At 51.3% G+C, this 23,557-nt stretch overlaps 1 protein-coding gene across 4 annotated transcripts in view; it reads right to left on the bottom strand.

Annotated features, from left to right (window-relative positions):
- LOC138818737 (pyruvate carboxylase, mitochondrial) overlaps positions 1-23,557 on the bottom strand; it is a 113,213-nt gene that overhangs the window by 17,019 nt on the left and 72,637 nt on the right. For 3 of the 4 annotated variants that reach the window (XM_070009814.1, XM_070009812.1, XM_070009813.1), the window contains 7 exons: positions 4,060-4,189; positions 3,774-3,958; positions 3,402-3,567; positions 3,166-3,311; positions 2,934-3,051; positions 2,522-2,673; positions 1,010-1,128 (listed from right to left, as the gene is read on the bottom strand). In XM_070009814.1, coding sequence (XP_069865915.1) covers positions 1,010-1,128; positions 2,522-2,673; positions 2,934-3,051; positions 3,166-3,311; positions 3,402-3,567; positions 3,774-3,958; positions 4,060-4,189 — 1,016 coding nt within the window. Of the gene's footprint in view, positions 1-1,009; positions 1,129-2,521; positions 2,674-2,933; positions 3,052-3,165; positions 3,312-3,401; positions 3,568-3,773; positions 3,959-4,059; positions 4,190-9,329; positions 9,420-23,557 lie in introns of those variants that run through there. The other variant, XM_070009811.1, reaches the window with a different exon arrangement.

Raw genomic sequence — 23,557 nt, forward strand, 5'->3', positions numbered from 1 at the left:
CAGTATACAGCCATTAAAAATACTTAGCGAGCTGGGAAGGTGGCTCAGTGGTAGAGCGCTTGCCTTGCATGCATGAGGCCCTGGGTTCAATTCCTCAGCACCATATAAGCAGAAAAAGCTGGAAGTGATGCTATAGCTCAAATGGTAGAATGCTAGCCTTGAGCTGAAGAGCTGAGGGACAGTGCCCAGGCCCAGAGTTCAGGCCCTATGACTAACCAAAAAAAAAAAAAAAAGTACTTAGAATAAGTACTGGAGAATGCCTTCAAATAGCATTTTTCAAATGGAATAAAAATTGTATACAAAAAAAATCTCAGTTGCATCCAAATATTTGTATAAAGTCAACCTAAAAACGGAAAGAAATACACCTAAAGGCTGAGCGGCCGCAGGGAATACAGCACAGCTGGAGGTAGAACCAGAGAGACTGGCTTTCCACTTTTCACTGTGTGCCCTTGGGTAACCCTCTTAACCTTTCTGAGCCTTGGCTTCTTCAGGGGTGGTAGGCTCCTTTCTCACAGTACAGCCTTAGGGTTCCATGGAACCCCAGCTGGCATCGGCATCCTGACCCTAACAGGTGGGTTCTGAATTTTTTTTCTGTCGGTTGTGGGGCCTGAACTCTGGGCCTGGGCGCTGTCCCTCAGCTCTTCAGCTCAAGGCTAGCGCTCTACCACTTGAACCACAGCGCCACTTCCGGTTTTCTGGTGGTTTTTTGGAGATAAGAGTCTCATGGACTTTCCTGCCCGGGCTGGCTTTGAACTGCAATCCTCAGATCTCAGCCTCCTGAGTAGCTAGGATTACAGGTGTGAGCCACTGGCACCCGGCCCTGAATTGTTTTTGTTTGCCCCTCTGTTGATTTTTATGATTGCCATGCAATACCTATATACTATCTTTTTAATGAAGTCATTAGGCCCCTCCGTGTTCTCTACCTAAGTGGAGGGCCAGCGAACAGGGAGCTCTGGCCCCTGCCCCCTGTCAGGACCCCCGGGACCGCCCCTGCAACACCATGGCTTACTCGGTGATCTCCTCCGTGACCGTGTGCTCCACCTGCAGGCGGGAGTTGACCTCGATGAAGTAGTGCTTGCCGTACTTGTCCACCAGGAACTCCACGGTGCCCGCGTTCTCGTAGCCCACCTGCGAGGGGGGCAGTAGCCGGTGTTCCATGCGAACCGTGCATAATTCAAGCCACCTACTGAGGTGGCTCCCGAACAGAAGAGTCTGTGGCAACTCTGCCCAACAGACGAGTGGCTGCCAGCCCAGCCCCGACCGCCAGCACCCAGGACCCCAAGGGGCTCAAGACAGCACCAGAGCTGCCGGGGAAGCACCCTGGGGTGACTGACCTCAGGTCCAGCCCACCCAGCTCTGATACTTTGTCCCCAAGATCTCCACTGCCTCACCACCCAGGCTCTTCCAGCCAATCAGAGCAGGGTCCTGGGGACCCTGCTTCTCTAGGGGAGAGGTCTTCAGGAAGTCCCTCCTCCACTACTCCGTCAGCACAAGAGATGTCAGACGAACCTCAGACTGCCACCCTAATTCCAGTCTTCTGCTCCTTCCAGAACTACAAACCAGACTTAAATCAGGCCCCTCCACTCTGTAGAGGGGTGGTTAATGGACAGCAAACCTGATCAAAGTCAAGGTCAGGTGACTCCTGGGGCAGCCCAAACCCCAACTCTGTGGGTCCAGGCTAGCCTGGAGGTCGGAAGTAGACAGCGCTGAAGCCCGTGGGGACTGGAACTGTGGGCGAGGATGGCTCCCCTCCTGCCACCTCCATACCCAGAGCTCAACAGCCCAGACCCTGGGGAGCGGAAGGGAATCTCAGCGAGGAAATGGGGGGACGACTGTGATGCAAGAGAGGAAAGAGCCAGCAAGGAAGTGCCTTCATTCTGAGTCCAAGGAATCTCATTCCCTTTATCCGGGGTGAGCTGGTGCCACAGTGAAGCCTGGTCTGCACAACAGGAGGCAGATGGGGTGGCTGGAGCTCCTTCCTTCCTCCCTCCCTCCCTTCTTCCCTCCCTCCCTCCCTTCCTTCCTTCCTCCCTCCCTCCCTCTTCCTTCCTTCCTTCCTTCCTTCCTTCCTTCCTCCCTCCCTCCCTCCCTCCCTCCCTCCCTCCCTCCCTTCCTTCCTTCCTTCCTTCCTTCCTCCCTCCCTTCCTTCCTTCTTTCCTTCCTCCCTCTCTCCTTCCTTCCTTCCTTCTTCCTTCTTCCCTCTCTCCCTGTCTTTCTTTCCTCCCTTCCTTCCTTCCTTCCTTCCTTCTTTCCTTCCTCCCTCTCTTCTTCCTTCCTTCCTTCTTCCTTCTTCCCTCTCTCCCTGTCTTTCTTCTTTCCTCCCTTCCTTCCTTCTCTTCTGTGTGGCCTCATCCAGGCCCCTCTGACAGCAGAGCCCAGCATTTCATTCAGCCCTGAACTGGGCAGCCTGTGTCTCCCTGCTCCCTGTCGGCTGCCCACTGGGGCGCTAGCAGCACTGGCTGTGAGGACCTTGGGGGGGGGGGGGGGAGGCGCAGCTTGGGCCTGTCTCCACCGCCCTCACCTGCTTTGCAAGCTTGACAGAGTCGCTGGTGAGGCGCGTGCGGAGCTGGGGGTCCAGGTGTGCGGCAGGGGCGATCTCCACCACCTTCTGGTGCCGCCGCTGGATGGAGCAGTCCCGCTCATACAGGTGCAGGATGTTCCCATACTGGTCCCCTGGAGCAGGTGGGAAATGGGGCTCAGCCTTTTGTGTGGACTGCACACACCTCCAACAGCCCCCGTGTGGACGCTGGGGCCAGGCAGCTGGGGTGGTCATTAAGTGGTAAAAACCAACTGCCATCTAATTTCAGAACTCCATTTCTGGAGGCATTCCTGCGCAACCCTGAGGCCTTGAGCGATCCCAAAGCAGCAGCTATAAAGCAGAAAGAAATGGGCTTGTGCCGCCCAGTGATATGGTCTGCATGCTCCCCACTCACCCAAGATCTGCACCTCGATGTGCCGCGGCTTCTCGATGAACTTCTCCACAAACAGTGCGCCATTGCCGAACGCCGCCAGCGCCTCGGAGTAGGCACGCGTGTAATTCTCCTCCAGCTCCTGCGAGGGAGGGCAAGGCCAGGCAGACGTGAGGCCCTGGCCACTTCCCAGAATCCTGTGGGGCCACCGGGCTGTGTGCCCCGGCCCGGCCACCGGCTCAGCGCCTGTGCTCACCTCGTAGCTGTGCACGACCCTCATGCCGCGGCCCCCGCCCCCATAGGCAGCCTTGAAGATGATGGGGAAGCCATAGGTGTTGGAGAACTCGTGGGCCTCGTGCAGGGAAGTGATGGGGGCGTCAGTGCCGGGGACCACGGGGACACCTGTGGGGACAGGTGCAGGACACTGTAACAGGCTGGCTCCCAACCAAACAGCCCGTCCCTGTCAACCTCCTCGTGAGGAGCTTGCTTCACCTGCAGCGATGGCGATGGCCCGGGCCTCCACCTTGTCTCCCATCTTACGAACCACTTCTGGGCTCGGCCCGATGAACCGGACCCCAGCATCATGGCAGGCCTGGGCGAAGTCTGCGCGCTCGGAGAGGAACCCATAGCCAGGGTGCACCGCATCCACCCCGTTCTCCTGCGGAGGGCCAGGGAGACAGTCGCCCTAAGTCCCCTTGAGGTCTAGCGGCCTCTCTGACCTCTTCCCATTCCTTCTGGGCACCTCTCCCTCCCCTGACGTGTTGCTGGCTGGCCTGGGTGCCGGGAACAGCACAAGACATGGCTCCAGCCTAGGGAGAGCCCTGGTGCTCAGGGCTGCTTGGATGCAGGCCAGGCCAAGCTCACCTTGGCCACTTTGATGATGTCTGGGATGTGCAGGTAGGCCTGCACAGGTGCGAGGCCACGGCCAATGAGGTAGGCTTCGTCGGCTTTCTGCCGGTGCATCTGGCCCGTGTCCTGCTCGGAGTAGATGGCCACGGTGCGGATCCCCAGCTCCGTGCAGGCCCGGAACACGCGGATGGCTATCTCGCCTGGGGGCAATGGGGCAAGAAGTGAGGAGAGAAACAGGTGGGAGGGGTGGAGGCAGGGGTGAGGAGGAGGCCAAGGCGGGGCTGGCCCTGGGAGCACTCACCTCGGTTGGCCACCATGACTTTCTTGATGGGCTTGTACTCCAGGTGCCCCACATTTGGAGAGGGGGCAGTGGAACTCCGGCGGATACCCAGGAGCCGCAGGCCCCCTCGGACGGTCCGGAACTTCAGCATCTGCAGAGGGCAAGCAGAGCCGTGATTAGAGCAGCTTCGGCACCGAGGTCAAACAAACTCACACGCCGAAGTCAGCGCCAGCTCTCTCTTCCATTTATGGCCAAGCTCTACAGAAGAAGCAAATTCAAATTCCCACTCACCCTCACGTTCTAGTTCATACTGCAGTGGTTAACACATGGCACTACAAGCTCATAAGAGATGCATAGAGGGCACCAAGAGACAGCCGACAAGATGAAGCAGCAGAGGAAATAAAGATAGCATGGAAACAGACAGGAAAGAAGTCTTAAGAAGAGAAAAAGAGGGCAAGTGGCTCTCCAGAGTCAGAGATCAGGAGGATCACAGTTCTAAACCAGTCCAAGTAAAAAGTGAGAAGCATTCTCAATAAATAAACCAGGACTGGTGGTGCACACCTGTGACCCCAGCTATGCAGCTCTGGAGACCTAAGTAGCAGGACCCAGGCAAAATGGGAGAACCTAGCTGAAAACAACTAAAGCACAGGCTGGAAGCATGGCTCAAGTGATAGAATACCATCTGAGCAAGCTGAACAAGTATGAGACCCTGAGTTCAAACCCTAGCAACTGAAAAAAAAAGTGAGAGAGAGAAGGGGGGGGAGAGAGGAGAGAGAGAGAGAGAGAGAGAGAGAGAGAGAGAGAGAGAGAGAGAGAGAGAGAGAGAGAGAGAGAGAGAGGGGAAAAGAAGTAAAAAATAACTAAAGCAATGATTAGGAGCATGGCTCAGGTGGTAGTTAGCACATTTCCTAGCAAGCCTGAATACAAGCCTGATTCAAGCTTTTGAATTCAAACCCCAGTGCTGGAGGGGGAAGGAGAGTCTTTCCTCAGTGTTGGCCCGGGCACACAGCCCAGGCCCCAGCAGGACAATCTCCTGGGCCAACACCCAGCCTGCACTCCACCTCAGGTCCTGCTGGCAGGCCAGGTGACAATCTAGACCATCCCAAGTGCTGATCCTCACCAGCCTGCTCTCCCAGGAGGAAGCCTCTGCTGTACCATGTAGGTTTTTTCGTGTAGCCATAGGTATCCTTCTTTCTATGACGGATACTAAATTAATGATTAATGACATTGACTGATGGCAAGTGCAACAGGCTGTACCCAGAAAAACAAATGCTGTAAGATTCCACTTAAAGGAGGCCCCTAGAGTGGTCAAACTCATGAAAGAGTGGTGGGGGGCAGGGCTGGGGACAGGGACTGGGGGATTAGTATTTAATGGGGATGGAGTTTCAGTTTCACAAGATGAAAGAGTTCTGTAGACAGACAGTGGCGATGGCTGTACAACAATGTGGAGGTACAAAATGCCATTGAACTATGCACTTAAAAATAGTAAGATGGCCGGGCACTGGTGGCTCTTGCCTGTCATCCTAGCTACTCAGGAGGCTGAGACCTGAGGATCGCGGTTCAAAGCCAGCCCGGGCAGGAACATCCATGAAACTCTTATTTCCAATAAACCACTAGAAAACCGGAAGTGGCACTGTGGCTCAAGCGGTAGAACGCTCACCTTGAGCTGAAGAGCGCAGGGACAGCACCCAGGCCCAGAGTTCAAGCCCCATAACTGTCACACAAAAAAATAGTAAGATGGACCAAGAGCTGGTGGCTTCACACCTATAGTCCTCGCTAATCCGGAGGCTGAGATCTGAAGATCACAGTTTGAAGCCAGCCAGGCAGGAAAGTCTGTAAAATTCTTATCTCCAATTAACCACCAAAAAGCCAGAAGCAGAGCTGAGGCTCAAGTGGTGGAAAGTCAGCTTTGAGCAAGAAAGGTAAGGGAGCGAACCGAAGCCCTGAGTTCAAGTCCCAGTACTGGCATGGGGTGGGGGGGAAGAGGGACGGGAGACAGGAGAGAGAAGAGAGAAGAGAGAAAGAGGGGAGGGAGAGAGGAGAGAGAGCATAAGATGGTAAATTTCCTGTCAGGTGCATTATACAATTTAAAAATTTAAATGAGGCAATTTACATCCTCATTTTATAAATGAAGAATAGCCAGGCCCAGTCTAGTATGAAAACAGTCGCTCAGACCAGAGAGGTCTGTCCAGCCTCTCTATTCCATGGCAGCCTCTACCTTGTGCCCTGGCTTTTATCTAACCACGTGACTCACTTCTGGTAAAATTTTAAAATGCTTGACGCAGCCATTTCAGTTTTAGAAGTATAAAAACAAACTCAGTAAATGAAACAAACATTACAGAAGCCCTGTGTCATATGATGGCCTACAAAATGGAAAGAGGAAGAAAATAAAGGAAAAGAAAGCGCATCTTTTTTGGTGGGGAGGTGTGGGGTAAGGTGGGTACTCATATTTGGGCTTGAACGCCAGGCCCCAAGCTCTCACACAGCTTTGTGTTGTTGTTGTTGTTGTTGTGGGACTTGAACTCTGGGACTGGGCGCTGTCCCTCAGCTATTCCGCTCAAGGCTAACACTCTACCACTTGAGCCACAGTGCCACTTGCAGTTTTCTGGTGGTTTATTGGAGATTAGAGTCTCACAGACTTTCCTGCCCTGGCTGGCTTTGAACCGCGATCCTCAGATCTCAGCCTCCTGAGTAGCTAGGATTACAGACATGAGCCCCCGGCGCCTGGCCTCTCACACAGCCTTTGTGCTCCTGATTGGCACTCTACCATTTGAGCCACACCTCCACTTCCAATTTTATGCTGGTTAATTAGAGATAAAAGTCTCTCAAGACTTTTCTGCCCAGGTTGGCTTTGAACCTTGAGGCTCAGATCTCGGCCTCCCCAGTAGCTAGGATTATGGGCAGGAGCCACCAGTTCTAATTCTGGAATTTTCTGTCTTATAATTTTGAACAGAAACTGGCCATAAGTAACTAAAACTGAGGAAAGTGAAACTGTAGATAGGAGACCACTGTGAAGAGGGCATGGAAAAACCAGGAAGACACTTCATGGACCAAGAGAGAACAGTTCACATCACCAGCACCAAACTGACGTGGTACCCCTCCTGAGAGAGCTGCCAAGGAGTCTTCCTGTGGGTTCCTGCCTCAACAAACCCAAACTAAGGGAAACCCCACTGAAAAGCCGGCTTGCACTCCTCAAACATGTCAAAGGTCATGAGAGACAGAGACTTGGAAATGATTTCTGATGAAAGGAAGCCGAAGAGACAACAACAAAATGCACGAGTGAGCTGGACCGGACCATGGACTTGCAGCCAGGGGCACTGAGGGACGACTGACAAAGTTCAAATAAGATCTGGAGATTAAACAGTGCTGTATCCATGTTTATTTCTGATCTTGCTCACTGGACTGTGCATCCTCATTCTTGGGAGAAAATGCTGAAGTATTTGGGGGCTTGGAAGCATCACAACTGCAATTTACATGCAAATGTTCTGGAGAAAATCTGAGAATAATGAAGTACTTGCTTCGTTACTAGTGCTTGGGGAGTTCCAAAAGGGGTAGATTTTGCAACTTTATGTCAGGATTGGAATCACTTCAAAATCACAAGGGCAACTCAAACCTGTGGCCGATTCTAGACTAGGCTTTGGGGCCACATGGCCCAACACCCCTTCGCAGGAGTGGCCCAACTAGGGGCTGGGACTCAGGGAGGAAGGTGACAGTGGCCCTGATGGCTGCTCAGGGTGGCGAATGCAGATATGGGCATCTGTCATCTCCCACTCATAGATCTGCACAACCTCCTGATCCTGAGCTCTGCTTTTGGCAGAGCTGTCCTGGGCTCCCAGGGCACTCTGGTGAGGGCTACGGGGGCTGTACTGGATGAGCTCATTATTTATTTATTTTTGGTCAGTCCTGAGGTCCTCTGGGCCTGGGCACTGTCCCTCAGCTCTTCAGTTCAAGGCTAGCGCTCTACCACTTGAGCCACAGCACCACTTCCGGTTTTCTGAGCGGTTTATTGGAGATAAGAGTCTCATGGGCTTTCCTGCCGGAGCTGCCTTTGAACCATGATCCTCAGATCTCAGCCTCCTGAGTAGCTAGGATTACAGGTGTGAGCCACTGGTGCCCGGCTCCCAAGCTCATTCTTGAAGTCAAGAGTGAGCCCTATTTGCAACAAACCCAACAAAAATGGTCAACGTTGGAAGCTTCCCCTCACCAGACCTGAAGGCGAGGAACATGAAACAATGAGGCGCAGCTCTTGCCCAGGACGTCAGAAGTGCTGTACCCACAGTCTGTCCCAGCAGCAGGTGAGCGGCCTCGCCCCTGTGGACAGCCCACGGACACCAAGGCCCTCACACCCCCACCCCCCCCCACCAGAGAACGCTCAAGCCATTTCCAGTCTGTCTGTCTTTCCCCACCAGGTGGGTTTGTGCGTGTAGGCATTTGGGCATTTTTGTTGTCCTCTCTCGCACACCCGCTGTCCTCTTCCATCCCCAGATAAGGGAAGAGGATGCCATGAGCGCGATGGTAGTGGTGTCGCCTGAGGAGCCACGGAAGGCTGAGCTGGCTCCCCAACACCAAGCCTCTCCCGGGCTGGCAGTCACACTTCACTAGGGACCAGGGCTGAGGGCTGTGGGGGTGTAGGACGCCCCTCCTCCCTCCCTATGTTCCTGCAGAGCACCACCAAAGCAGGCCTGGATTTGAGACGTGCGCTCCCAGGTGCAGGCGCTGGCCGGGAGCTGGCCTGGCAGATGTTTCTCGTCAGGAAAGTGACGGCCCTTCAGATGATGTCAGAGCACAGAGAAGCCCACAGGGGCCCCACAGGCAGGGGCAGGACACAAGCCCACGGCTGGCTGTTCTGTGCTGAGCCCAGCTCTCCTTCTGCCAGCTCCACGACGTGGCACGCCTGAGCTCATGCCCGTCTCAAAGCTAAGGTACCACCACCCAAGCTAGACAGGTCACTCTGGGAATCGACCGAGGCAGTGCATATGACCGGGTCAGGAGTGCCAGCCTCCGTCTCGTTTTCCCTGCCCCTTCCTCCTCCCAGATGAATGCAGAGATGGAGAAGGACTCCTCCAGCCTCCCCACAGCCCTGCACGCCCCTCACCAGCACTCCAGCTGCCTCGCTGCATCCCCACAAAGTCCTCGGGGGTCCCCCACGCCCTCCGCCCCAGCCTTCTGCTGTGCGCTGGTGGCACGGAGCCTGCCGGGCTCCACATGCGGGGCAGTTTGTAGGGTAGGACCCACTCAGAGCCAGCACCAGACCCAGGCACTGAGCCCTCCTTCCACATGCACAGACCTACCTCAGGGCTGGAGCAGGCGTGGACAGTGGCGCTGACTTGGAGTAGTCACCCTCTCCTGGCTCCCAGCACACAAGAGGACGTGGCAGAGAACCCACCACAGGCCACTGCTCAGAGGTCACTGGCCCCAGAATACAAAGGTCTCCAGCACCAACTGCTGGAGGCCTGGGCGGTAGCCAAGGCTGAAATCAAGGGAAGGGGCAATACCTCCGGAGGATGTGATGGGCCGCTGGCTACCTGGGAGGGAAGCGGGGGGGTCTGCAGGGTGGAGGTAAGCCAGAGCCTAGAACCTGCCCCCCTTGGAACCTCAGGCATGGGCAAGACTCTAGGAAGGTAGCCTGAGGCTGCAAGCTGGCTTCGGTGATGAATTTAGGACATACTGCCATTTGAAGTCAAAGGCACACAAATGTCAGCTTGCAGGTAGAGCAGGCCAAGGAGGCCGCTCAGGAGGGAATACTGTGTGTGTGTGATGGGATTGGCCAGCGTGTATTCACTCTCCCCCTGGCTTTGCCACCACCCTGTCTCTTCCCTATCCCCATGCAGCTCCAAGTGTCTAGTAATCCCAGCTCCCTCTCTGCAGGCAGAAAAGCAGTTTTGTTGTCGGTAGTAGCAGCAGCAGCAAGCAAGGCAGTATGGTACCCCCGTCCCTGGTCATGGAGCCATTGCTGGGCTTGCGGGATTCAAAGGCGACTGTCCTGATCAGGAGGAGCCCTGTCCCTGCCCCAGCAGCCCTGCTGAAGGTGTCTGGCTCAGCACAGGAGCAGGAAAACAGAACAAGGCCTTGCAGACACAAAGATAAAGAAAAACACTATCTTATGTGGAGAACATCTGCACCTTTTTTTAGCAAATGGCTTAACCTGGCTTTTCCTTTGTTGAATCTCACTGCCTTCCTAGACTCAAAGCCAAGGCCTTTCCAAAATCGAGTTCAGTTGGAGAAACCCTTCCGTAGGAAAGCTGTATACAGCCTGGTCTAGAAGCAGGTGCTGGTGGAGCAGCTCATCTGGGGGGTCTCCAATGGTTGGGAGGTAGGAGCTGAATAGGCAGATCCTGCTGTTTCAAAACCTCACCCATCCCTGGAAGCTGAAGGAGAGGCCTTTGCAGACACTGGTGGTAGATAGGAAACACCACAGGTTAGAGCCCTCCCCCCCAGGGAGACCCCAGGAGAGAAGCATGTTTAGGTGGGAGAGGGTTGACGACAAGGCTCCAGGCCCCCTGAGGCCTCCTTGGAACCTGTGGCATTCAAGGGGAGCCCTGTCCCCAGCTTGTCCAAGGCCAACCTCTAGCATCCTGGTGTGTCCAGCCTCTTTCCTCACCTTCTTAGGAGGTGGTCACAGATATGGCCCTCAGGCCAGAACTGTTCCAGATGCCTCCACATCACACAAGGCACACAACAGGTGTGGGGCGGGGGCCAGCATTCCGCTTGGCCCTCCCTGTGCTCGGCCTTGGGGGTGTTGGTGGTAGATGGTTATCAGGAAGTCATGATGATTGACAGTTTGGCTGAGAATATGCCTTAAAGCTTCCGAGGGCTTCACCTGTTGAGCCCTGGAACTCAATTGTGTCCGCTGGTCCTGAAACCTTGCTGCTCCCTGTGTTGAGCTCCAGTCCTTCCAGAAGGGAGGCTGTAACCAGAGGCAAGGGCTCTCCTCCCCAGGAAGGCTAGGCCCCAGCAGTAGGCTCGGGGATACCATGCTACCTTGCATGCTATGGTGATATGGTGACAAGCAAAACTCCTTTTCTGACCACAGCATGGAGAAATGACATGAGAAGAGCCATTGCCACTTCCCCAAAGCCTTCACCCCGCTTTCCTCTCTCCAGAGTGCTGAGAGCCTAGCGAGGTCTGTTTGCTATTTTCTGCAAATGCCGACTGACAGACCCCATTCTTAGCCTCCGGTTGTGCATGAGACACAGGGAAACCAGACAGCGATGGCTGTCACCCTGGGACAGGTAAATAACTCCCTGCACGCCAGGACGAGCCATCGTAAGCAGGAGCGTCTGGCACATGGGCCTCGCCGCTGCCGCCTCCCAGGACAGCTCACAGAGCTTCCTCCTCTCTTCTGGTTTCAGTTTTCCCCCTGACACTGGATCCATGAACTCCGCCGTCTCCCTTCCAGATGGGAGTGGAAATCATGGCGTTGGGACAGTGCCCACACACTGTGAGATGCGGCAGGACAAAGGTCTTGACGTCATCGCCCCGGCCTGCTGTGCCACCACGTGTGCTACAGGGCACAGCAGTCGCTGGGCTCTGCCCACGGGCTCAGCTCTGCCCCAGCTGGTGGGGAACCAATGCTGAACAGTGAACCCAGAGAGACCTCTACTCTTTAAGGGGTTCACTGCTATATTCAGGGGATAGCCCACATGTAAACCTCGCCAACCCGTCGTTCCCTTGTACACATCTGGAACCAGGCGCTGTGTGATTAAGTAACACACTCAAGATCACCAGCCAAGGGGCAGCCCAGCGTTGATAGCTTCCCTGCAGAAGATGGCTAAGTTCTATGTGTGTGAGACAAGTACCTGGACGCCAGGAATATCAGAACTAGAGAAGTACTTCTGATGTTAAAACAAAACAAAAATCCCTGTAGCAGGCGTTCTGTGCTGCCCTCCTGGGAGCTGGCCAGTAATGCCGAAGTCATGTGTCCCAGATAAGCCAATTGCCCCCCAAACCATCCATGTTGTGGTAACAGTGCTACTTCAAACTTAAACTAGCTCCTAGGTTACCCCTTGCGCCGAGTAGCAGTGCACATTTTTGTGCCAGGCCAGTTTGGGTCCAGACAATATGGCCACTGTGGGGAGAAGAACCTGCTTCCAATGGAGCAATCTGGCTGGGTGTCGGGGCAGGGCTCCCCTAATGGCTGCTGTGGCCAAGTGATAAGCCTGTGGTATTCCTTCTAGGGTCTGCATTGCTCAGGTCCTAAAGATCTCTGTCTTTACATGGCATCTTCTGAAGCTTCAGAGGACAGCTGAAGGTGAAGGTCGCTCATAGGAGGGCAAGGGCCCGCCCCTGGCTCTGTAAGAGAGGCCAGCAGACCTAAGCACCTCTGCTACCTCAGAGATGCGCCAGGGAGTAGCCAATGACGAGGAGGAGGCAGGGCTCAGAAACAGGCCCCAGGAATCTCCAAATTACCCAGCAAGGTCCTGTCTCCTTTCTATCAGCCTCTACCACCTGCACCTGGCCTGCTCTGCTCTCCCAGGGAGCCTGGACCCCTGCCAGCAAATGTGGGTGAACCAGAAAGAGTGTTGGCAGAGGACTCTGCCCCGGTGGCAGTGGCTCTGATGGATGGGGCTGCTTTCCCCAGGCTGCTCTGCGTTGTCCTAAACGTGTCCACTGGGGGCCCCCGGGGCTGGCAGCCAGCAGGGACGGATGAAAGGAGGACGCGCCTGCTTTCAGGTTGCAACAGCCGCTTATCAAAGCGCCCAGGAGAGGACAGACTGAGGCTGAGATTTCTGGGTAGTGAGAACGGTGGGGAAGGCACAAGGTACAATGCAGGTGACAGATACAGGAGCCAGAAGAGAAAATACCAAAGCAGAGAGCCCCAGCATGAAGGCGCCAGCTGGGGCTCCAGCTGCCTGGTCTCTTGGCCTCAGCAGCAGAGATGCAGCCAGGGCTGCCGGGCATCAGCCAGCACATGGTCCCTTCATTCAAGGGCTACAGATAGGGGCAAGGGTGGCCTGAGTTGTTGGTGCCCCCTGGGACTCACAATTTCTGTTTTGACAAGTGGGGGAGACCCGGAGTAGGGAGAAGAGAGGGGTGCCAAAGGCCTAGAGGGGATTGGCAGAGGGAGAGGCCAGGGCAATGCTAGGTGGCTGCTCTGTCCCAGCCTCTATGGTGGCAGTGACTATCTCAGGACCAACACTGCCCTCTGGTGCAGGGAGCTGCCATTGCTGACCTGACCCATAGCCCCTGCCCAGGCTGGGCCCAAGCCTCCCCCCCCCCCCCCCAGGCTTGGCAGGAGAAACAAGTTAGGGCAGCATTTCTCTCAGTGGCACCCAACCTCTGGAAAAAAGCTCCCAGGGGAAAGTCCCTTGCCCTGATTTCTCCACATACTTCAGGACTCAGTTTAGAAACACCTCCCTGGATGCCCAACAACCCAGTTGGCTCCATTAACCACACTGGGGCAGCCATCTTCAAACAGCTCTGCCAATGTCCTGCGTTGGGGGCTCCCAAGCTGGCGTCTGTGTCCTTGGCAGGAGTGCACACTGTTTCCCTCTTACCAGACACCATGAGCACTTCGGACACAGGGGGCTTCGCAGGTTTGCTCCTACTGTTTTGCCAACACTCAGCCTAGCATCTGACAGCAAAGTAATATAAATAACGGGAATGGATGAATGGATGAACGGGTCAGGCCACACAGTGAATCTGCAGACCAGTGTGTGGCTGTGAGGACTCACGCAGAAACTCACGCTTAAGCAAAAATAAGTCATTATTAATAAGCCTCCCAGGAGCTGCACGTATAAACTAACAGACACCCGAGTCTCCCCTCCACATAGACGAGGGCCCAAAGTGCTGCTGACAGGACACAAGGATGGGCAAAAGGGCAGTGTCCACAAACTGAATGTTTGTCTCTCCCCAAATCCACATGTTGAAACGCGGACTTCGGACTTCCTAGTGTGGTATTTGTAAGTCACTGTAGTGGTTTGCATGTAAGATGTTCCCTGAAGGCTCACGTGCCGCAGGCCGGGTCTCCAATGTCCACAGACAGACAGGCATTGCTCATGATCAACTGACTGTGAGGGATAAGGGCTCTGAGCTTATCTACGGATTGGCTCATAATTTGATGGCATTATTGGGAGGTATGAACTAGGAATGGGGCATGGTAGGAGAAGGTGGTCATTGAAGGCATGCCTGTGAAGGGAACATTATCTCCAGATCCTTCCTGCTCGCTTGTTCCTCCATCACTTCCTGCCATGATGTACTTCCTCACCATGAGCCTACGTGGCTATGGACTGAAACGATAATTCAAAATCAATCCCTTCATGTGTCTTCTCAGGTACTTGGTTACAGCAGCAGAGCAGCTACCAGGCTGTGATGGTCAGGTAAAATGGTCAGAACACACTCAAGACAGCGCCTGAGGATTGAAACCATGAAAGCTATTTCAGAGCTGAGTGAGGTGATAGGCTTGAGCTCTAAACTTGAATTTAGAATTCTTCCTTTGCAGAGCCACAGACACCGCCTACCACAGTGTGTTCAGGCAGTCTAGGAAGCTTCCTGACCTCCTCCTAACTGCTCTGCCCTGGCTGGCCAGTCCCATGGGCCTGCTCCCCACTCACTTCCTCCACTCCCCTCATTATAGGCAATGAACGCTGGCTGGATTAGACTGGGACTCTCATGCATCCTGGTGACTTTGAGGTCTGGTGAGCCCAGAACAAGCAGTTATTACCCGCTTTATGGCTTCAAAAAGCCATGTGATGCTGGGTACCTGTGGCTCACGCCTGTAATCCTAGCTACTCAGGAAGCTGAGATCTGAGGATTGCAGTTCAAAGCCAGCCCAGGCAGGAAAGTCCGTGAGACTCTCATCTCCAATAAAGCACCAGAAAACCGGAAGTGGCGCTGTGGCTCAAATGGTAGAGCGCTAGCCTAGAGCTGAAGAGCTGAGGGATAGTGCCCAGGCCGAGTTCAAGCCCCATGACCACCACCACCCCCCCCCCCCCCGCCACACACACACAAAAAGCCATGTGACATATTAGGAAATGAGGTCTTTACCAAGGGACCCAAGGGGAATCATCAGGCTAATCTAATATGTACAGTGTCCTCGGAAGAAGTTTGGACATGGTCATAGATATATACTGAGATGATCTGAAGATACAGAGTGACAATGACTGTGTGACTGGAATGATCATCTACAAACCTGGGAAACCAAGGGTTGGTAGCAAACACAAGAAGAGCTGGAAGAGGGACCTTCTGGGTCCCTCTCCCTGGGTATGGCCCTCAGATGCCCTGATTAGTCTCCAGATCTGTGAGGCAAAAATCTCAGTTGTTTCAAGCCACCTGGTATTGGTCCTGTGCCAGCAGTCCATGAATCCAACGCAGCTGGATTCCTTACAGACACTCACACATACATGGAGCCTAAAACCCGGGGCTGATACAGCCATCCCTGTTTCTCATCTGTTCAGCAGGCTGCAGGCCACAGTGGTGGTTTCTGAGCCTGCAGCTATTTAGGTCTGTGCTCAGCCAGGAAAGGCTGAGTGGGAGGCTGCAGAAAGGAGAAGTGAACAGTGACAAGCTGGCATGCACGGCTGCTCCAAGAGCTAGGCTGAGCCAGCAGGAAGGCCTCCTGAAGCAGGGACGCCAGGGACCAATCTTAAAGGAGGAGGAAGAAGAAGGATGCTCAAAGAAAGGAGGCTCAGAGGAGGGGAGGAGGAGGCCCAGGGGTGGGGGTGGCAAGAGCAAAAGGCCTGGTGAGTGTACCAGTGAGGCAAGGATTAAAGGAGCTAGAGTGGAGCCCACGGGCAGATACCTGGGCTCCTGGTAGAGAGCTCACATACCAGCAAGGAGCGTAGGCTGCACCTTCAATGTCAGGGAATGCTATGGAGAAATCAGGAAGAAAAGAGATTTGCAATTAACAGGGACTACTCCAGAAGTTATGAGGAAGCTGGACAGGACAGCAAAGACCAGAGGTGGGAGACAAATCAGGAAGATATTCTAATGCCAATTAGAGGTAATAAGGACCTCAGCCAAGGTGGACACAAGGGAATGAAGGAGGGACTGAGCAAGAAATACTTAGGAGACTGCATAGTGGCTCATGCCTGAAAGTTCAACTATATGGCAAACAGAGGTAGGCTTAAGCAAAAAGCATGAGACCCTATGTAATAATAATAATAGGAAGAAGAAGAAGAGGAAGAGAAGAAGAAGAAGAAGAAGGAAGAAGAAGAAGAAGAAGAAGAAGAAGAAGAAGAAGAAGAAGAAGAAGAAGAAGAAGAAGAAGAAGAGGAAGAGGAAGAGGAAGAGGAAGAGGAAGAGGAAGAGGAAGAGGAAGAGGAAGAAGAAGAAGAAGAAGAAGAAGAAGAAGAAGAAGAAGAAGAAGAAGAAGAAGAAGAAGAAGAAGAAGAAGAAGAGGAAGAAAGGCACCAGTGGCTCATACCTGTAATTATAGCAACTAAGGAAGCAGAGATCGGAGGATCTCGGTTTGAAGCCAGCCAGCCTGAGCAAAAAGTCCATGAGACTCTTATCTCCAATTAACCAGCAAAAAGCTGAAGGTGGAGCTATGGCTCAAGTGGTAGAGTGCTAGCTTTAAGCAAAAAAGGCTCAGGGATAGCACCTAGGCCCTGAGTTCAAGCCTAGGACTGGCACACACACATAAAAAGAAATAAGAATATAACTAAAGCAAAAAGGGCTGGGTGTGTGGTTCAATTGGTAGAGTATTTGCCTGGAAAGATAAGGACTTGTTAAACACTAGCACTAGAGAAAAAGAGAGAGACAGACAAACAGGACACTTAGAAGGCAAAATCAACTTCACCCATTAGATGAAAGGGCAAAGATGCAGTGTAGAAGGGCAATTCTGGGTTCCCCCTTTCAAGTGAACAAAGGTAATACAAAAATCAAAGACCACAGAAGTGGATGGAAGTAGAAACCATCGGCTCAACAGGGTCCCCCAAGAACTGGAGATAAATGACAACTTCCAGCCACGGAGGACACTTGGGCAGCTACACGTGAACCTCCCACCCAGGGAGAGCTCTGAGCTGGAGCTAGAGATCATGGAGCTGTCCTCAAAGAGATGATGTGGCAAAATCCACGAGAGAGAGAAGATACAGCATTGGGCCTGGGCCAGAGTGCTACCTTGAGAGCTCAGGGCTCTAAGGCTGGGGGATGAAGAACAGCAAGGCTGCAGAGCTCTGATAGATTCAGCCCCAGAGGTCTCCCTGGTGGCTGAAGCAATAGTCCTAGGGATTGGGGAGGGGAAGGCAAGGACAGGAGTAAGCTGAAAGATGAGGGAAGTTTTGTTCAAGCTACCCAAGTCTGGACAAGAACTTTGAGGAAGTGTAGGAAAGAGAAAAGCAAGGTGAGCTGGAGGGTACTGTTTTAAAATAAAACACTAACTAGATCTAATGAAATGTAGTAGGTCAAACACAATGGTTCATTTCTATTCCCTTCTGAAATCCCACTAAAACATCAGCAAGAAATTTCTTTTTTAAAGAGTACATGCCACAAGGACAAAGTGAGAACCCTGGCAGTGGTGGATGACAGAGGTCCAGAAAACAGTGACAAGTGGCATGTAGACCCAACCGAAAGGGTAAAGGACACAGGAGGAAGCTCCCCTAGGAAGTGAATTGGAGCCACAGGCACCCGAAAAGTCCAGAACTCTGTAGCTGATACCTCAGAAAGTGAGAGAGGCAGAGCTGCAAAATAGCCAGATTTAACTGTGAGGGAGTGGACAGCCCCCGTGCCCCCCACTCCATCATGCAGCCAGGGGATTCTCCTATCCACGTGGACGGATGGAGACGGCCAGCACCAATGGCCCTGGATTTAGGTGTGTGGTTCACCACTCCTCACCATAACACCTGTGACACAGTCACCAGATGCTCCCAGGTCCAGAGCTACAGATAGACACTCTGGCAGGACAGGCTGGGTCGCGTGCCTAAGGCACACTGCCAGGAGGTTTCAGGGTGCATGGCCAGGTTATCAGATCACTGTGGAACAGCACTTACAAAAGACAGCAGGCTTGGACCCTGCAGTGAGAGGCTGCAGACACAGCCACCAGGCTGCGCCCAGGCAGTGAGGGCAGGTCTGTGGATGGAGATGGCCGCTCCTCAGCTCCACAAGTGACCAGGGACTCATCCTCAGGGGATGAGCCAGAAGACTGCCAGAGACTGCTCTCCAGGAAACAACTAGAGTTTGGAACTTGGTTGCCCCTCCCCACCCCCGCATAAGACCCTTGTGTGAAAGGATTTCTATTTTGTCACTAAGAACAAATGTCTGATAGGAGGAAAGGAATGATTGGAACTTAAGGTTTCACAGGTTGCTCATGGTCTAGGGTTGCTTGGCTCCACCATTGTGACAGTGAAACCGCGTAATGGAGGAACTTCTTCACCCAGTTGTGGACAGGAAGCAGAAAGAAGCAGGAGAAGTCCAAGGACAAAAGAATCCTAAGAACCAACCCCCAGTGGCCTTCCTCCTGCAGCTAGGTCTCATCTCCTAACCTTTCCAGAACCTTCCCAAATAGTGCCACCACATGGAGAGCTTGGGGGGGGGGTAGTTCATATCTAAACCATACTATTCCACCCCTACCCCTAAGAGGCTCATGCCCATCTCATAATACAAAATGCATTTAGACTACCTCCGTACCCCTAGGGTTCCATGCAAAGTCCTTTATGAGTCTGAAGGCAAACATTTAGCCACAAACCTCTGTAAAATGAAAATCAAATTCCATACTTCCAAGATATAATGGCCCAGAGTAAACATTCCTATTTTAAATGGGAGCATTGGGTGGATAGCAAAGAAGGATCAGACCAAAGCAGAACTGAAACCGAGCCAGGCAAACATGAAAGCCTGTAGATCCAAGTCTAGCACGTAGGGTATGTGGTATCGTGGTGGGATCGCCAATGGGCTTCCACAGGCCCTACACTGTGGCCTTGCTGTTTTCAGCCCACATGGCTTCTTTCTCTGGCTGAGAAGACTTACTGCCTGCAGCCTTCCTCAGCAGACATTCGACATCCCTGGCACCCCCAACAGGGTCTCCATTAGAGCCCAGCCTTAAGTTTAAAGCTTTATGCATCTCCTCTCAGGGGCTGTCTTCAGGTATTTCAATATGCCACACATGGCCGGCCCTCTTGGGCCTTTCTTTGAAATCTGTGTGGAAGCCTCACAGGGAGGGGAGGGTAGAACTGAAACTTCTGAAGCTGTTTGCCCCTCTTCTCTTTATAAGTTCATTATCTCAGGTGTTTGCTATAGTAACAGAAAGCTGACTAACAAAGCAGACAAAACAGATAACCAATACAGAGCAGTAGTTTTTTAGTGCTGATTTTGCTTCCTAAGAAAAAGCCTACCTCCCCTAACACAGTGGTCCATTGCCTGCAAACTCTGCAAGCCCAGTCTTCCCAGGCAAAATGTCCCACTCTTCAATGTAAGGGCCAGCCGGACAGAAGCCAAAAGATCAGAAAAACACATTGTTGTCTTAAAGGGAACTCTGAAAACGAATACAGAAAGAAGACACTTAATCAAAACGGAACTATAATCTCTTCAGAGAAACAAGAAAAGCTATGGCATCCATTAAGTAAGAGGCGGCAGTTATTTTAAAAAGGCAACAAGAAAAAAGCACTCCAGGAAATTAAAAATAGAGTGACAGAAATTTTTAAGCATAATAAATAGAAGAATTACAAGACAATTCAGGACAACATCCAGAAAAAAAAAAGGTAAATAAGAAAAACGGCAAGAAAACAAGAGACTAAGGTCAGTGAACCCCAAATCCAGCTACCTGGAAACCCCCAGAAAGACAGAACAGAAAGGCAGAGGGAGGAGAGGAGCCCACTTCCCACTGCAAGCACTGAAAAGGTTCTAGAAGCCCAACTTGACCTGGCAACAGAAGGAAGAACTTCATACACTTTATATCCTAGTTTCCTATGGCCATGGTCACAAATTACCACCAACCGAGTGATTTAAAACATCAGAAATATATCTTCTTTCCATTTTAGAGGCAAGAAATTCAACATCTGTTCTAAAACACTGAAATGTAGGCGTGGGCAGGGCTGCACTCCCTCTGGAGGCCCCGGGGAGAACCCGCTCCTTGCTTTCCAGCTTCCTGTGGTAGCTGGGACTCCTTGGCTTGTAGCCACATCACTTCAAGGCCTGCCTCTGCCTCCACATCATCTTCTCAGTGTAAATCTCTGTCATCTGGGGACGTTGGTGAAGGCATTTAGGGTCTATCTGAATAATCCTGAATAAACTTTTCATGTCAAGAGCCGTAATCATACAGACAAAGGCTCTTTGCTTATAAAGTTAATGTTTAGACTAAGACCTCAGTATCCTGAGATATCTTTCCTGAGCAGAAAAAGGTCATGTATGGTGGGACACAGAGATTCACGCTTGTCATCCCAGATACGTGGAGGTATAAGCAGGAAGATCTTGGTCTAAGGCCAGCTCCTGGTAAAAACAGAAAACCTTACTTGAAAAATAAGGCTAAAAAGGGATGAATGTGTGACTCAAGTAATAGTACACCTGCCTAGAAAATGCAAGGTCCTGAACTCAAACCCTCAAGTTACCAAAATAAATAAATAAATAAAGTTTAATTTACCAAAAGGGGAAGGAAGCATGCTCTACAAACAGTTGCCAGTATCCTGTGGTTCCTTCTAATCTTACTCCAGCTACTCCACCTTCTCTCCCCAGGGGTGAGTAGCTGACAAGCTCTCCTTCCTTGATTTCACACTGATTAACCACGTGTGTACCTGTAACCAAGGACTTGTGTTTTATTTTTCAAGAATATTAAATTTTCTTTTAGATTTTTAAATCAGCTTATATTTTTTTGTACAAGGGGGAACGTCACGGTGACATTTACATGCATACATATACACAATGTGGTACGGAACGCAGCGCTTCATGCTCTACCATTTGAGCTACTCCCTCAGCCCTATGAAGCCAGATTTTAACCTTGCTTTTTAAATACAATATTAGACATCTACCCACCTTGGTACACATAGATTTTATTGATTGATTAATTGATTGCCAGTACTGTGGCTTGAACTCAGGGTCTTGGGCTCTCAGCTTGTTTGCTTGGTCACTGCTGTGAAACTCTACTATGCCGCCAATCTAGACTTTTTGTCAGTCAATTGGAGATGGAGTCTATTAGACGTTTTTGCCTGGGCTGGCTTTGAACTGGGATCCTCTAGATCTCAGCCTTCCAGGTAGCTAGAATTATAGGCATGAGCCACTTGCACCTAGCCTAGATTTGTTATTTTATTTTGTTTTTAAATATTTTGTTCCTTAAAAATACATTTTGCTGGGTGCCAGTGGCTCACACCTGTAATCCTACCTCCTCAGGGAGCTGAGATCTGAGGATCGAGGTATAAAAGCTTGGGCAGTAAAGTCTGTGAGACTCTTATCTCCAACTAACAACCAGAAAACTGGAAGTGGTGCTATGGCTCAAGTGGTAGAGTGCTAGCCTTGAGCTGAAGAGCTCAGGGACAGCACCCAGGCCCAGAGTTCAAGCCCCACAGCTGACGAAAACAAAAACACTGCAGTGCTGAGGCTCAAACCCAGGGCTTCAGGCATGCTAGGCTTGTACTCTACCACTAAGCAACACCCTCTCATCCCTTTTTTCACTTGAAATAATTTTAAAGGATACACATTGTATTATATATAGTATAGCTTATTCATGCCCAGATAAGGGACTGCCACTGATGGAATAGGTCTGTTCTGCATTCCTCCCAGTCATTTGTAGCCATCCTACCAGCCAAAGTTATGGTGTTAGAGGTGGGGCCTTTAGGAGATGGTACAGTCATGAGGACACAGCCTTCCTGACCAGGAGGAATGGCCTTCAAAAGAGATTCCTGAGAGCTCCCTCAGGCCCCTCCGCCCTGGGAGGGCACTATGATCTGTGACCAAAGAAGTGAGCCCTTGTCACCACTTTGATCTTAGACTTCTCATCCCCTAGAAAGGTAAGAACAAATTCCTATTGCTTAGCAACACCTCAGTTTACAGTGTTGTGTTCTAGCAACCCACATGGACCTAGACAGTGCCAACAGACAGGGTTTTTGTTTTTGTTTTGATGCCAGTACTGGGGCTTGAATTCAGAACCTGTGCACACATCTGGCTTTTATGCTCATGGCTGAGTCTCTACTACTTGAGTCACTCCTTTACTTCCTGCTTTTTCCTAGTTAATGAGAGATCAGAATTTCTTGAGGTTTGTCTGCCCAGGCTGGCTTAGAACTATGATCCTCAGATCTCAGCCTCTTGAGTAGCTAGGATTACAAGCGTGAGCCACCAACTCTTGTCTGTTTCCTTTTATTTTTTCCTGTTTTTAAGCTATGAACAACCATACTGGCAAAAATTACAGTTATCAAAGATGAGTAACAAGTACATGGAGTCCACAATAGTACTTGTGCCACTTTTGAGTATGACTGAAAACAGTCATTAAAAAATTGAGTTCAAAATGTTAAAAGTCAATAACCCCATACAAAAGATGTACAAGAATCTCTCAAGGACCTACAATTAGAAATGCTCTATCAATGAGCAGACACACTTATTTTGGTCAGTCTTGGGGCTGGACCTTGGGGCCTGACTGCTGTCCCTGAGGTTTTTAGTTCAAGGCTAATACTCTACCACTTTGAGCCACAGCACTACTTCCAGTTTTCTGGTGGTTAACTGGAGATAAGAGTCTCTCATGGACTTTCCTGCCCAGGCTGGCTTTGAACCTTGATCCTCAAATCTCAGCTTCCTAAGTAGCTAGGATGACAGGTGTGAACCACCACTACCTGTCAACAGACATATTGTTAATGTCAGTGCCACCAATTATTTCTCCAAACTAATCATAAATATGTGTAGAGTCACCAAAATACAACAGGATTCCTATTTCCCTATGCCATTATCAACTCTTACCTGCCAGAGTTTGATCTTTGTTAATCTTTTTTTTTGGGGGGGGGCGGGTGTCCGGTCGTGGGGCCTGAACTCTGGGCCTGGGCGCTGTCCCTCAGCTCTTCAGCTCAAGGCTAGCACGCTACCACTTGAGCCATAGCACCACTTCCAACTTTTTTCTTTTTCTGCTATGTGGTGCTGAGGAATCAAACCCAGGGCCTCATGCATGCAAGGCAAGCACTCTACCATTGAGCCACCTTCCCAGCCCATGATCTTTGTTAATCTTGTAGGTATCAAGTGATATTAAATTTGTCTTAAGTTTCAGTTCCCTGATTATTACTGAAGTTGAATATTTACTCATGATTATGTATTGTTTTTAGCTATTCTCTTTGGTGAATTGCCTGTTCCTATTACTTGCCCATTTTTCTGCTGACCTAGTTGTCTTTATTTCTTTCTGGGATACAAGAAATCTTTATGTACTTTAGCTGTGAATTCATACTTTATTACATATGTGGTGTCTATGGAATGTCCTACATGGGGGATATTTACTGGGTATTAGGAAGAAGAGGAAGGTTGAAGAAGGCAGGGGATAAGAGATGGGGTAAATAGAGGGAGGAGGCTCCAGACTCACCTAAAAGCTCAGGCTTCAATTGCATGGAACGCCTCCTCCCTCAGAGATAAAAGATTTTGGGGGTTGGTTCCAATTTTAAAACACTTGTTTTTTTTTAAATAA

The sequence above is a fragment of the Dipodomys merriami genome, unplaced genomic scaffold, assembly GCF_024711535.1.
Source record: "Dipodomys merriami isolate MVZ:Mamm:240054 unplaced genomic scaffold, mDipMer1.0.p SCAF_78, whole genome shotgun sequence".
Taxonomy (NCBI): Eukaryota; Metazoa; Chordata; class Mammalia; order Rodentia; family Heteromyidae; genus Dipodomys; species Dipodomys merriami.